At 39.0% G+C, this 13,935-nt stretch overlaps 1 protein-coding gene across 1 annotated transcript; it reads left to right on the top strand.

The window, feature by feature from the left end:
* Positions 1 to 215: 215 nt before the first annotated feature.
* On the top strand, positions 216 to 10,206 carry LOC311612567 (patched domain-containing protein 3-like; the record flags this gene model as incomplete). Its single annotated transcript, XM_084865599.1, has 4 exons — positions 216 to 1,268; positions 2,887 to 3,008; positions 5,359 to 5,504; positions 8,702 to 10,206. 4 exons carry the CDS (start codon positions 216 to 218, stop codon positions 10,204 to 10,206), a joined length of 2,826 nt encoding a protein of 941 aa, XP_084721725.1.
* Between the last annotated feature and the right edge of the window lie 3,729 nt (positions 10,207 to 13,935).

Here is a 13,935-nt window from a genome sequence, read left to right as displayed (position 1 = left end):
TTATTTCTATTAACGAAATCCTGAGAGGACACATTTGGGGCTAGTCCGGCTACAAGCCAAGTGCTGTCCAGTGAAAGCTCCAGCATCCAGACAGGAGCAGCCATGCTCAGACTTCTTAGAATCTCCAGGAAACCGTTGGGAATCCGTTGGGAATCCGTTGGGAAACCGTTGACTGGTCTGCTCACCCAGCAGCTACTGGCCTTCTCTTCGTGGAAATGAGTCTCAACATGTCTGAGGGTGGCCCAGATATGGAGCCCGAGCCCACAGAGGGGCAGCAACCAGAGTCCCTGCCAAAGCCATCGAGGCCTGGACCAGACTTGGATAAAGGGGCAGATCTGCAGGCAGCACCACTCCCAGACCAGAAGCCAGAGCTGCTCTTGGAACAGAAACCAGACCTGGACTTGGTTTCAGGGCAGCAGGAAGAGCCACCAGAAGCCAAACAGCGTAACAGGTTCAGTTCAGTGTGGTGGGAATCACCTCACAATCTGTCTTCAACTGAAGTGGCTCAGAAGCACCGCTGCCATACCAACTGCCTGGAGGCTCCGCTCTCCAGGGCCTTCGGATGGCTGGGGTGGCAGGTGGGCTCACACCCCTGGTTCTTCCTGCTGATGCCCATTCTCCTGACAGCTACTCTGAGCACTGGCTTCATTCACCTGCTCAAGGAGATAGAAGAGGACCCCGAGGAGCAGTACACCCCTGTCAGGAGCCCGGCCAAGGCAGAACGGCGCTTTGTGCAGCAGCATTTCACCAGTGATGACTCTATTCACTTCTCCGTCTTCAGGATGGCCACTGAGGTCTATTTTGCTTCTATTTTAGTGGTGTCCCACTCAGCCTCCTTGCTGGAAGAAGAAATCTTTTCAGAAGTTAGCAGACTAGACCGTGCGGTGCAGGCTCTGAAGGCCACCCAAGAAGACGGATCCCAGATCCTCTTCAGTCAGGTGTGTGCTAAGAACCAGGGCATGTGTTTGCCCTCCAACCCTCTCCTGTTCGCCTGGCAGTTGAACAAGAAGCTTAACCTACAGAACATCACCTTCCCCATCTACAGCGTAATGGGCCACCCTGTTTCCCTGGCCGGCACCCTTGGTGGAACCATCTTAGGCAACCAGGTGGGAGCAAACCATTTACTCCTAGAGGCCAAAGCCATGCGGCTGCAATATTACCTGAAAACCCAAGAGAAAGAGAATAGTGAGCGTAGCAAGAGGTGGATGGTACATTTCCTGGATGAATTTAGCAATCTTGAAGAGAGTTTGGCCTTGAAGATGATCCAGGTACGTGGCAGCTGGGGTTGACAGGGAGGCCAGGGGAAAGTGGGAGGGTAAGAAGACTTGTTCCAAGGACCATAGATCCATAGATGGCAATAGCACTCCCTGAGTGCAAGAGACCTTGATTTGAAGCTGGACAAGTGCTACTGTATTTGGCACTTAATCCAACTTTCTTTAACACCCTGAAGAATGCCACAAATCTTAGTTCCTTGTAAATATTCGGGTGGAAGAGACAAATGCTACATCCTCATGGTAGGTCTGTTCAGTACAGACATTGATCTTCAGGCTTAGTTTTGGGGATGGGTTTTCTAGCCAAATTATTTGGAAATTCTTACTTTTAGTTAAAGTCTTTGCAGTTTCCAGGAGCCCCCAAAAATTTGTTTGAAGTTCACTGGAATAAAAAATAACAAACAAAGAACTTCAAGCAAATGTTCCATAGTTTTACTGAAAATGATATCTAGCTCAGCTGCTGCTGCTTCTTCTTCTTCTTCTTCTTCTTCTTCTTCTTCTTCTTCTTCTTCTTCTTTTTTTTAGTATATCATAGTGCCAGAAACATGATAATGATAACTGTTCAGTAATTCTTGGGTCAGCAAACCTACTTCTGAATAGCTTGGTGAAAGTGAGACACCCATTGGGAAAAGCCTTTGAATACCAGGCCTTCTGAAATATTCAATTAAATAGTAAAGTACAACAATCCAATAAAATTTTAGAAAAAGCCACAAGATCTTTAATTATTTATTATTTTTAAAAATATATATATTTTTTTTACAGAGAGGAAGGGAGAGAGATAGTTAGAAACATCGATGAGAGAGAAACATTGATCAGCTGCCTCCTGCACAACCCGCACTGGGGATGTGCCTGCAACCAACGTACATGCCCTTGACCAGAATCGAACATGGGACCTTTCAGTCCACAAGCTGATGCTCTATCCACTGAGCCAAACTGGTTTTGGCAAGATCTTTAATTATTAATAACTAGAGACCCGATGCACGAAATTTGTGCATAGGGAGATGGGAGTCCCTTAGCCCGGTCTGTGTCCTCTCATAGTTCAGGACATCTCAGAGATTGGGCCTAAACTGGCACTCAGATATCCTTCTCGCAGTCGGGCTCTCACAGCCACGCACCCCTAGCTCCTTACTGTCCACCTGCAGCTGAGGCAGGAGAGGCTCCCGCCACCACCTCTGCTCTTGCTATCCATAAGCCCAGCTTCTGGCTGAGCAGCACTCCCCCTGTGGGAGCACACTGACCACCAGAATGCAGGTCCTGATTTGAGCATCTGCCTCCTGGTGGTCAGTGCACATCATAGTGACTCAGTTGTCTCTCAGCTGATTTACATATTACGGTTTTATATAGGATTTCAAGGTTTTATGTAAAATTTAGATTTTGTATTTTCAGAAATTTTAAACTTTGGATTTTTGTAAGAAACTTTAGAAAGCATGCCAGAAATTTTGGGGGAAGAAGCAAATCTATATTCTTTATTCTAAAATGATAATTCATGTGTTTTGATCTTTTAATGAATTTGAATATTTTTTCATCAATAAGCTAGAGTGTTTTAATCGTGTTTGTAACTCATTCACAAATATTGTAATTAAGAGTTACTCATCTGAGTACATTTCTGTGGCAGGTGGTCTACTTTACAACACTTTCTAGACAACTGGAATTTGAGGCAACTTCAAAGACGGTGATCCCTTTATTTTATGTGGCTTATTTTCTAATCATATTATTTTCAATCGCATCATGCTTCAGGTATAATGTTTGTTTTTATAAATGATTTTTTAATTTATTGTGGTAAAACATATATAATATATATAATATAAAATGTCATTTTAAACATTTTGAGTTTACAATTCAGTTATATTAATAATAGTCAGACACCTGTGCAATTGGTTCAATTATCTGTTCCCAAATATTTTCCATTACTATGAGTAGAAATGTTGTACATATTAAGCAATAACACCCCATTGCCTCCTCCCAGCCCTGGTAAACCTTCAAACACTATGTCTCTGTGAATTTGTCTATTCTAGAGATTCATATAAGTGGGATCATATAAAAATTGTCCTTTTGTGACTGGTTTACCTCACTTAGCACAATGTTTTCAGTGTTCATCCATGTTGTAATATATATCACAACTTTATTTCTTTTTGTTGCTAAATAATATTCCATTGTATGTATTTTATTTAGCTACTTGTCTTTTGATGGGCCCTTGGAAATATTTCTACCTTTTGGCTATTATGACTAATGCTTCAATGAACACTAGTATACAAATGTCCATTTGTACTCATTTTCAATTCAATGAACATTAGTATACAAATGTCCATTTGTACTCATTTTCAATTCTTTTTCATTATATATCTTGAAGTAGAATTGGTAGTGTGTGATAATTCCAGGTTAGGTTCTTAAAGAACTGCTAAACTGTTTTCCACAGAAAACACCTTTTAATATCCCACCAGCAACATCTCCACTTCCTCGCCAAACTTGTCATTTTCTGTTTTATGGGTTATAGCCATTCAAGTAGTTGCTCAATATTATCTCATTGTGGTTTGGACTCACAATTCCCTACTTACTAATGATAAGTATCTTTTGATGTGTTTATTGGCCATTTGTACATCGTCTTTGGAGAAATGTCTATTCAAAGCCTATACTCATTTTTAATGTGGTCATTTGTCCTTCTGTTGTTGAGTCCTGTTATTGATGAATACTTTATATATTTTATATATTAAACCTTACCAGAAAGATATATGATTCCACCACTCACTCTATGAATTATCTCTTCACTTTCTTTTTTTAAAATTAAATCTTTATTGTTCCGATTATTACAGATGTTCCTCTTTTTCTCCCCCATAGCTCCCTCCACGTATGCAAATTAACCGCAATCTTTGTTGTGTTAATTTGCATACTTACTCTGATTGGCTGGTAGGCGTGGCTGGTGTAGCAGAGTGATGATTAATTTGCATATTACTCTATTATTAGGTTAGAGGATATACACTGAGTGGCCAGATTATTATGCTTTCAGAGATAATAATCTGGCCATTCAGTGTATACTGTGGTTAACAAAGAATATACAAAGGCTCCTTCTAAAATATTTTCATGATTCTCCTCTACTAGTGAAGTGAGCTGTAGAAAAATTGCTACTAAATGAAAAAAAAATTTTTTTTTGAATCACACAACCAAGGTCTGTTTTTTTTGTTGTTGGAAAATCATAAATGGTTTTATATTTTACTTGGTTAACTGCTTCAAAACAAATGACTGATACCTGCCTTTAGATATTTTTAATAGAAGAGAGAGCCTACATTTGAAAACTAGAAAAGTTAACATTCAAATAATGACAGCATCCCTTCTTTCTATCTTATCTAATAAAAGAGTAATATACAAATTGACCATACCTCTGCTACACCCACAAGCCATGCCCACCAGCCAATCAGAGAAAGTATGCAAATTAATCCCAACCAAATGGCTGTGGCCACAGATAGCAGAAGGGAGGTGTGGGTTTCCCAGGCAATCGAAGAAGCCAAGCTTTCCACCTGCCCTTGCCAGCCTAAGCCTCCACTCAAGGCTACAAAGTTTCAATTATAGAAGGTAAACAAATCCAAACAGAAATAGCTGCTGGCCATAGCTCGAGCAGGAGGCTTGGCTCTGCTTCAGGCTACAAAGTCTCAATTGTAGAAGGTAAATAAATTCCAGATACCAGGGCCTCGGCTTGGGTCCCCAGGGGGAGTGGCTGGCCTGCAAAGCACCCCAGGCCCCTCGCTCAGACAGTTGGACATCCCTCGAGGGGTCCCAGACTGAAGAGGGTTCAGGCTGGGCTGAGGGACATCCCCCCGCCCCTCATGCATGAATTTCATGTGTGTACCATGCCTCTAGTCAATAAATAAAAATCACCCCGGGAAGTTTAATAAAAGTACAGATTTCGAACTTTTCTGCTTCCTCCCTCCCCCACCCCCTTGCATTATGACAGGAAATTAAATGTCTCCAGCAGAAAGGTGTGGGAATTATTGCCCAAGAGGTTTCTAAATACATGTCTAAGTGAAAACTGTTATGAATTGATGGAATTTCAGTGCCACCACAAATTCTATGATTTTTCCCTCCAAATTTACAGGTGCAACTGTCTACGAAACAAAATGTTTGTTGCAATTTTTGGAGTGATTCCGACTGCCTTGGCAGTGTTCAGCGGCTTTGGCCTGATGTTGCACATGGGGGTGCCATTTGTGACCATAATTAAAAATGCACCATTTCTTGTTCTAGGTGAGTAAAACAAAAGAAACTAAACACTGAGTATGTGGGGGTGTAGGATACCTAAGAAAAGAGCTTATTTTACATTAAGCAAAATAATTATGTGTAAGTGGCTCTACAGATCCAAAATGAGGTGCCAGAAACAAGAAAATAAAATGTTATTATGTATTTTTAGAGATGAAAAAAGCAAGCCACCCAAAATGGAAATGCAAGGAACATGAACAGACTATACACACACATGCACACCAAGATTGAAAATATAAGTAAAAATATTTGATTTCTCCATTAATTAAGGGATTCAAATTGAACCAAAAGTGAGATACCTCATTTTCTTATTAGCTTAATAAAAATTAGTAGGATTGAAGTTTTTGGTAAAATTATGTACAAATGAGCATGCATATTCTGCTGGGGGAAGTTTTAAATTGGGACACTCTTTCTTTCAGTAAAACTTTGCAACAAATAAAAAATACTTAAAATTTAAAAGGGGCCCTGCCAGTGTGACTCAGTTGTTGAGCATCAACCTGTGAACCAGGAGGTAGGTCATGGTTCGATTTGTAGTCGGAGCACAAGCATGGGTTGTAGGCTAGATCCCCAGTAGGTGGTGTGTAGAAGGCAGCCAATCAATGATTCTCTCTCATCATTGATATCTCTATTTCTTTCTCCCTCTCCCTTACTCCTCTGTAATCAATAAAATATATTTTTAAAAATATTTAAAAGTGAATATCTTTGATCTATCAATTCCACTGCTTGGAATTTGTCCTATTAATTAAACAATTGCTTGAAAAGTAGAACATGTTCATTTTGGTATAATTTAGAATAGGAAAATATTGAGAGAAAAAAACTAATCCTATATCAAGATGGGATTGGTCAATTCAAATATAGCATATTAAAATTTTGAAATCATTTTCAGTCTTTAAAAAGAAGTAGACACATTAAATGAAAAATGAAATATTACATTTCATGAAATAGTAAATGAAACAATACTAGTTATGAAATGAAATGTTTGGAATTAAGTGGTACAATTATATCTGTACATTTGCACAGAGCAAATTCTGAATGGATCAACACCAAAATATTAGCAGGAATTATCCCAAGGTTGGAATTATAGTTATTTAAATTATTTATTTGTATTTCTCTGTAATTTCAGAATTTGTTTTAGAGTAAGCATGAAAAAACAAAGGTGTTTATTTTTGGAAAATAAGCAACTTAAAAGAAATAATATTTGGTTTCCTGTGGGAGATAGTGGATTAGCTATAAACTGGATGTCAGCTTATTTATTCGAGCTCTTTAGTGCAAACCTTCTTCCTATACACTCACATTTAACCACTCAGTGTTCCCCACAGCAACAAATAAGTAAACTGTGTATCCTGACTTAACATAAACCATTTTTTGTATAGTGTGTGTGTACATAGGAGTGTATGTGTGTGAGTGTTTGTGATTGCAGCAACTCAAAAACTATATGTGGATAATTTCTTAACAATGTTCTATAAATAATAAAACTAGTTTGTTGGTTTTCGCTTTTTATATTTTTTTATTAATTTCAGAGAACAAGGGAGAGTGAGATAGAAACATGAATGATGAGAAAGAATCATTGATTGGCTGCTTCCTGCACACTCCCCATGGATGATCAGGCCCTCAACCCAGACATGTGCTCTGACCAGGTATTAAACTGTGACCTCCTGTTTCAGAGGTCAATGCTCAACTACTGAGCCATGGTGGTTTGGCAAATACCAGATTTTAGATATCTAATATCAGTGAGTTCATTCTTGGTTATTTTAATTTAGATACTCCTACCATCATCATACCCATAGAACATCTGAATCAGAGGCAAAGTTGCAATCTCCATTGTAATCCATGCAATCCATAAAGATGATCCCCCAAATATAATTTAAGATTAGCATTTTAGTTCAAAGTACTGATTGTATCATTACTCTAGTAGAAAGCGTGAGGAGGTAAAATGTATCTGCAGCATGCTATGCTGTTCTTTCTAACTCCCTTTCTTCTTTGTAGTCCTCCTTTCCCAATCTTTAATGACAATTTCAAAGTCTGCTTTATTCCAAAAAAATAATGAAATGTCAATGTAGAAAAGAACTAATCACCTACTAGGCATTAATATGTAAAGGATCCTTGAGATTTATTTTGGGATATAAATCTTATATTAAGAGTACTTTCATTTTAATGAGAAAAGACCTTAAACTGGGAAAGTGAAGGAATGAGAGCATTTTGTCTATAGAAAACAGATAGCAGGGAAACTGTGTGTGTGTGTGTGTGTGTGTGTGTGTGTGTGTGTGTGTCTGTGTGTGTGTCTATAAACTATGTGGTGCCTCTCAAATCATACCACATTGATAGCTAGATGCTAACTGTAGAACAGGTAAATCCAGCTTATATTTTAAGCAACAGAATGATTGCTCATTGTGTTTGTGCATTAGTATGAAATGACTTAGGAGAGAAAATGGTTTCTCAAGTAGTCTAGCAGAACAAAGATGCATTGCTAACCCTGCTTCCACTAACAACCAGTCAACCAGGTTTCCTGACTCATCATTGAAACAACTTTAAATGAAGATTAGGAGTAGAATATATTGTGCTATGTCCAAAGAATAGGAGTATGTATGAAACACAGAGCTATTGCAGAAGGAGTGATGATTTCTGTTGTGGATTCAGAGGCAATGAGAGACGTAGCATCAAAGCACAGATTGGGCAAGGTAAATAAGACCTGAAAGAAATGGAAAATAAAATGGTTTGCATTGATCTCTTTGCGTTTTTAAAATAAGTTGTTATTGATTTTCAGACAGAGAGGAAGGGAGATGGAGAGGGAGAGGGAGAGGGAGAGGGAGAGGGAGAGGGAGAGGGAGAGGAAGAGGGGGAGAGAGAGAGAGAGAGAGAGAGAGAGAGAGAGAGAGAGAGAGAGAGAGAGGGAGGGAGGGAGGGAGGGAGGGAGGGAGGGAGGGAGGGAGGGAGGGAGGGAGGGAGGGAGAGAGAGAGAGAGAGAGAGAGAGATGTGAGAGCACAACATTGATCCATCACCTCCTGCATGGCTCCTACTGGGGATCAGCCCATAACCTAGACACGTGCCCTGACAGGGAATCAAACCAGTGACCTCTAGGTGCATGGGATTATGCTTAAACAACTGAGCCACATGGGCCAGGGAGATCTGTTTAATTTTTTAATAAAAATTAATTTTTATGAAGGTTGTTTCTTTTTTTTAACAGGTGTTGGGGTTGATGATATGTTTGTTATGATTTCCGGCTGGCAGAAGACCAAACTCGTGGATAGCATAAGACATCGTATGTCCAGGACCTATTCAAAAGTGGCAGTGTCTATTACAATCACCTCTGCCACTAACATCCTGGCCTTCTATACAGGGATTATGACCTCTTTCAGATCTATACAGTACTTTTGCATCTATACAGGAACAACCCTGTTCTTCTGTTATTTGTATAACATCACCTGTTTTGGAGCATTTATGGCCCTGGATGGTACTAGAGAAGTAGCCTGTCTACATTGGTTAAAAAAGCCAAATGCACCTAACGAAAAATGTTCCGCTTTAAAAAGATGCTGCTGTCTCCCATTTGATTCTCTCCCAGATGAACAGGAAGCTGATATTCATCCAATGAATTTGTTCTTTAGAGATTATTTTGGCCCTTTTCTCACATACAAGAAGACCAAGTTTTTTGTAGTGCTTCTGTACCTGTTGTACCTGACAAGTAGTATATGGGGATGTTTCCGTGTGCAGGAAGGTTTAGACCCTCGAAATCTGGCAAGTGATGATTCCTACATTACACCGTATTTTGATGCAGAAGAAGGTTATTTTTCACTTTACGGTCCCAAGGTTATGGTTATTGTTACTGAAACTTTTGACTACTGGGATAAAGATGCTAGGGAAAAATTGGAACAATGTCTGGCAGATTTTGAAAAAAATGGCTATGTGGAAAAAACACTTACCGAGTTTTGGTTACGAGAATATGTGCAATATATGAAAGATAAAAAACAAGATATAAATGATAAGAATACTTTTATGAACAGTCTTTCCAGGTTTTTTTTGAAGTTTCCTCATTTTAAGTATGATGTTAATATTTCATCATCACATGAAATCACTTCTTCCCGGGCCTTCGTTCAGACCATACGTATTTCTACTTCAACCAATAAGAAAAAGATGTTAATCCAGTTCCGACAGTTGGCCAAAAATTGTGAAATTCCCCTAATGGTGTATAACCCAGCATTCGTATATTTTGATCAGTTCACTGCAATAATAGAAAACACTGTTCGAAATGTCATTGTTGCATCAGTAGCTATGTTTATTGTTTCCATATTGTTAATTCCTCATCCACTGTGTTCCTTGTGGGTAACTCTTGCTATTGGTTCTGTTATTGTAGGAGTAACAGGTTTCATGGCATTCTGGCATGTCAATCTTGATTCCATATCCATGATTAATCTTGTCATTTGTATAGGGTTTTCTTTTGATTTTTCTGCACACATTTGCTATGCATTTGTTTCTAGTTCTATGCCCTCAGTAAATGACAAAGCAATTGAGGCGTTGTATATGCTAGGCTACCCTGTGTTACAAAGTGCAGTTTCAACAATAATAGGGGTGTGTGTCTTATCTGCAGCAGAAGGATACATCTTCAGGACATTTTTTAAGGTTATGTTTCTTGTTATGCTATTCGGGGCTGCTCATGGTCTAATTTTCATTCCAGTATTCTTAACCTTTGTATGAAGGTTTGTTTGAATATCCACTAACAAATCAAAGACCAGTTATAGAATTCCTGATTGCCCCAACTCAATCTGATAAAAATGCACTATTAACAAAAGTCAACAAGCTAAAAACAAAGGCACATTTCCTTGAATTGACAATCCCATTTTAAAATGTTATTTAAAATATCCTAGAAATATTCATTAGTCTTTCATTAAAATATTTTTATCAAATTAGAAATTGTTGTCATATTTATTATAATCTATGCACAATGAAGTATAAAGTATAAATTTCCAGTCCCCCCCGCCCCCACACTTATTTCATCATTACAAGTTCCTGCTTGGAATTCAAGTGTTTTATATATTATACCATAAATGGAATTTTTAAAAATCCTCACCCGAGGTTAATTTTTCCATTGATTTTTAGAGATTGAAAGAGAGAGGAAGAAACAGAGACAGAGAAATATTGATGTGACAGACAAATCGATTGGTTGCCTCCCACAGACCAGGGCCAGGGATCGAGTCTGCAGCCTAGGTACACTAATTCAGCGTTTTTCAACCGCTGTTCTGCAGCACATGTTGCCTGGTGTGCCGTAGGTGCAGACAAGACAAGAATTTTATAATTTTTCACTATTTTGTTTACTTAATATTTCATAATAAAGTAATTATAAAATACTTTCTTTGTGTTTATTTGATTCCTATTCAAGAGAATTACTTTATATATAGTCAATATAGGCACAGAGTTAAATTTTTTAACATTTTCTAATGGTGGTGTGCCTCGTGATTTTTTTCATGAAACAAGTGTGCCTTTGCCCAAAAAAGGTTGAAAAACACTGCACTAATTGACCGGAATGGAACCTGGGACCCTTCAGAACACAGGCTGACACTCTATCCACTGAGCCATACTGGCAGGGGCAATATTATTTTTATTGTACTTTCTGTATGTATTATTATGAAAAAGGTTTAATTTACTTATTCTCCCATTCTGGGGCTAGTCTATGTGTTTTCTTAATGGTATTAAAATGAACTTAAATTTTTGAAATTTTGAAATTTTATGTTTTTGGTTAGTGTTTTCATTGTCCTCTCTAAGAAATGTTTGTTTCTTCCAAGATTATAAAATATTCACCTGTCAGACATAGATATAGGTGGTGCTCACCTCCTCCCACAACCACATCAAAATTACAGCTACAGGACATAACAACCCTCATTCAGAACTTCCTAAATTCAAGCTGAATGGAAGTCCTACAACTATAAAATTAAAGAAGAGGCCACATCAAACCTGGTAGGAGTGGCAGAGATGAGGAAGGGCTTATCCCACTCCCAATGCATGGTGGATAATGATCTGGAGGGATATTTTGGCTGTGCAGTTCCCCTCTGAGGATGAACTCTCCCCTCCCCCAGCTCAGGGTTTCAGTGCCAGGAACAGAAGTCCCATAACATGTGACTATAAAAACCGGTATGGATTGAAGCTGAGACTGCTGGAGTCCCAGGCAGTTACTCCTAAAGGGCCCACATATGGACTTATTTGGACTCACACTAACTCTTGAGTTCCAGCTCAAAGGCAGCAGCTTGAAAGGCATGAAAGACATATGGGGAGGAACTAAATTACTTGGCATCAGTTTGAAAGCTAGAGGGCCAACCTTCTACCAGACAGGGGTGCTTGTAGAGGCTACCTTTTATGAGCACAATACCCTCAGAGCTAGCAGACAGGTGCCATATCTGAAATTCTGTTAATATGGCTCAGACTGTTTGCCCCACACAAATGTTAAGGCCCACTCAAGCTATTTCCAGTAGCTTTATCATAGGAATAACCTGGCTCCAGCGTCAGATTTTCCAAAAATCTCTCAGGCAAGCAGCATCTGGCCTCAGCTAGTCCCATACCTCTCACTAAGTGGACCCAGGACTGGCAATAGCAGAAGCCAGCCTTGGTTCACAGCTTGGCCTTGCCAGGGTATCTCCAAGCTCAGCACAAGAAGTAGCCATCCATAGATCACTTTCTAACTTATGCCTGGTGGCCCCAGTCAGTGGCTGATATTGGCCTGGACCTTCTAGGAAACCCCAGAGCCAGTGCACCCAGTAGAAAACTTAAGACCATGTTGAGGCACCATCATCCAACCACCTCCATAAATGACACACACAAGGAGTGGCTACCAGAGCCCTACTTCAATAAGTCTTGCTTTGTGTGGTGTACCCATGCACAGCTGATCCTCTAAGGTGATCGCAGGTACGTGGTCAGTGATCAAAGCCAGTCCTGGAAGCTGATCAGCCTGAGCAAATTGATGGGCCAAGGGCAATCAAGACTCAATTATTGTACAACAGAAGGGTGTATAGCCCACATGAGGGGCAAACCTCCAGTTCTCAACTGGGGTGTTCATGGAGGCTTTTCCACTGGACCCTCCAGGACATATACTACATTAGGCAATGCTGCCAAGCCTAGGAGATGTAGCAGCTCTACCTAATATATAGAAACAAAAAAAGCAGAGAGGCAGCCAAAATGAGGATGCAAAGAAGCATGTCCCAAATGAAAGAATAGAACAAAACTTCAGAAAAAGAACTAAATAAAATGGAGATAAGCAATCTAGTAGATATAGAGTTGGAAATACTGGTTATAAGGATGCTCAAGGACCTTAGTGAGGACCTCAATAACATAAAAAAGAACCAGTCGTAAACAAAGGATACACTAACTGAAATAAAAAATAATGTACAGGGAATCAACAGTAGAGTAGGTAAAACCAAGAATCAAATCATTGATTTGGTACATAAGGAAGCAAAAAAACACCCAATCAGACAGCAAAAATAAAAGTTAATCCCCAAAAGTGAGAATAGTGCAAGGTACCTTTGGGACAACTTCAAGTATACCAACACCCACACCATATAGGTACCAGAGAGAGAAAAGGGAGAACAAGTGATGAGGAACCTATTTGAAGAAATAATGGCTGAAAACTTCTTTAATCTGGAGAAGGAAAAAGATACACAAATCCAGGAAGTGCAGAGAAATACAAAGAAGATGAATCCAAGGAAGCCCACAACAAGACACATCATAATTAAAATGTCAAAAGTTAAAGACAAAGAGAATCTTAAAAGTAGCAAGAGAAGAGCAATTAGTTACCTACAAAGGAGCTCCCATAAAACAGTTAGCTGATTTCTAAACAGAAATATTTCAGGGCAGAAGGGATTGGCATGAAATATTCAAAGTGATGAAAATCAGAGATCTATAACCAAGAATACCCAGCCAAGCTATTATTTAGAATCAAAGGACACATAAAGAGCTTCCTAGACAAAAAAAAAAAAGTCAAAAGGATTTCACCAATAACAAACTAGTGTTACCATAAATGTTAAATGGTCTTCTTTAAGAAAAAGAAGGTAAAACATATGAATAATAAAACTGAAATAAATACATACCTGTCGAAATTATTTTATTTATTTTTATGACAATTCTGGTTTTATTGTTGTTGTTTGTTTGTTTGCATCATGGCCTTCAAGTAATCTGGGCCCCAGTATATTAATAAGCAGAGCTCCATTTGGAGCTGTGATCAAGATCGCTTAAAAATGCTATTATCATCACACCCTTCAAATGTGGTTCCAAGTGGGGTGAGCTGATTATTGGAGTTTCTAGAGCCAGAGGACCTAACACAGCCTGGACTATAGTTTTGGGTATCCATGAGAGAACAATAAATATTTTCTCCCTAAAATTAAAACCAGCAAAAGACATTAAGAAAACATATAAAAGAAATTCAAACCAATAATGCCAAAT

Source organism: Pipistrellus hanaki (genome assembly GCF_964339955.1).
Source record: "Pipistrellus hanaki genome assembly, chromosome: 1".
In the NCBI taxonomy this organism is placed as follows: Eukaryota; Metazoa; Chordata; class Mammalia; order Chiroptera; family Vespertilionidae; genus Pipistrellus; species Pipistrellus hanaki.
The sequence above is the reverse complement of the archived record's forward strand: the minus strand, read 5'-3'. Positions and strand labels throughout refer to the sequence as shown.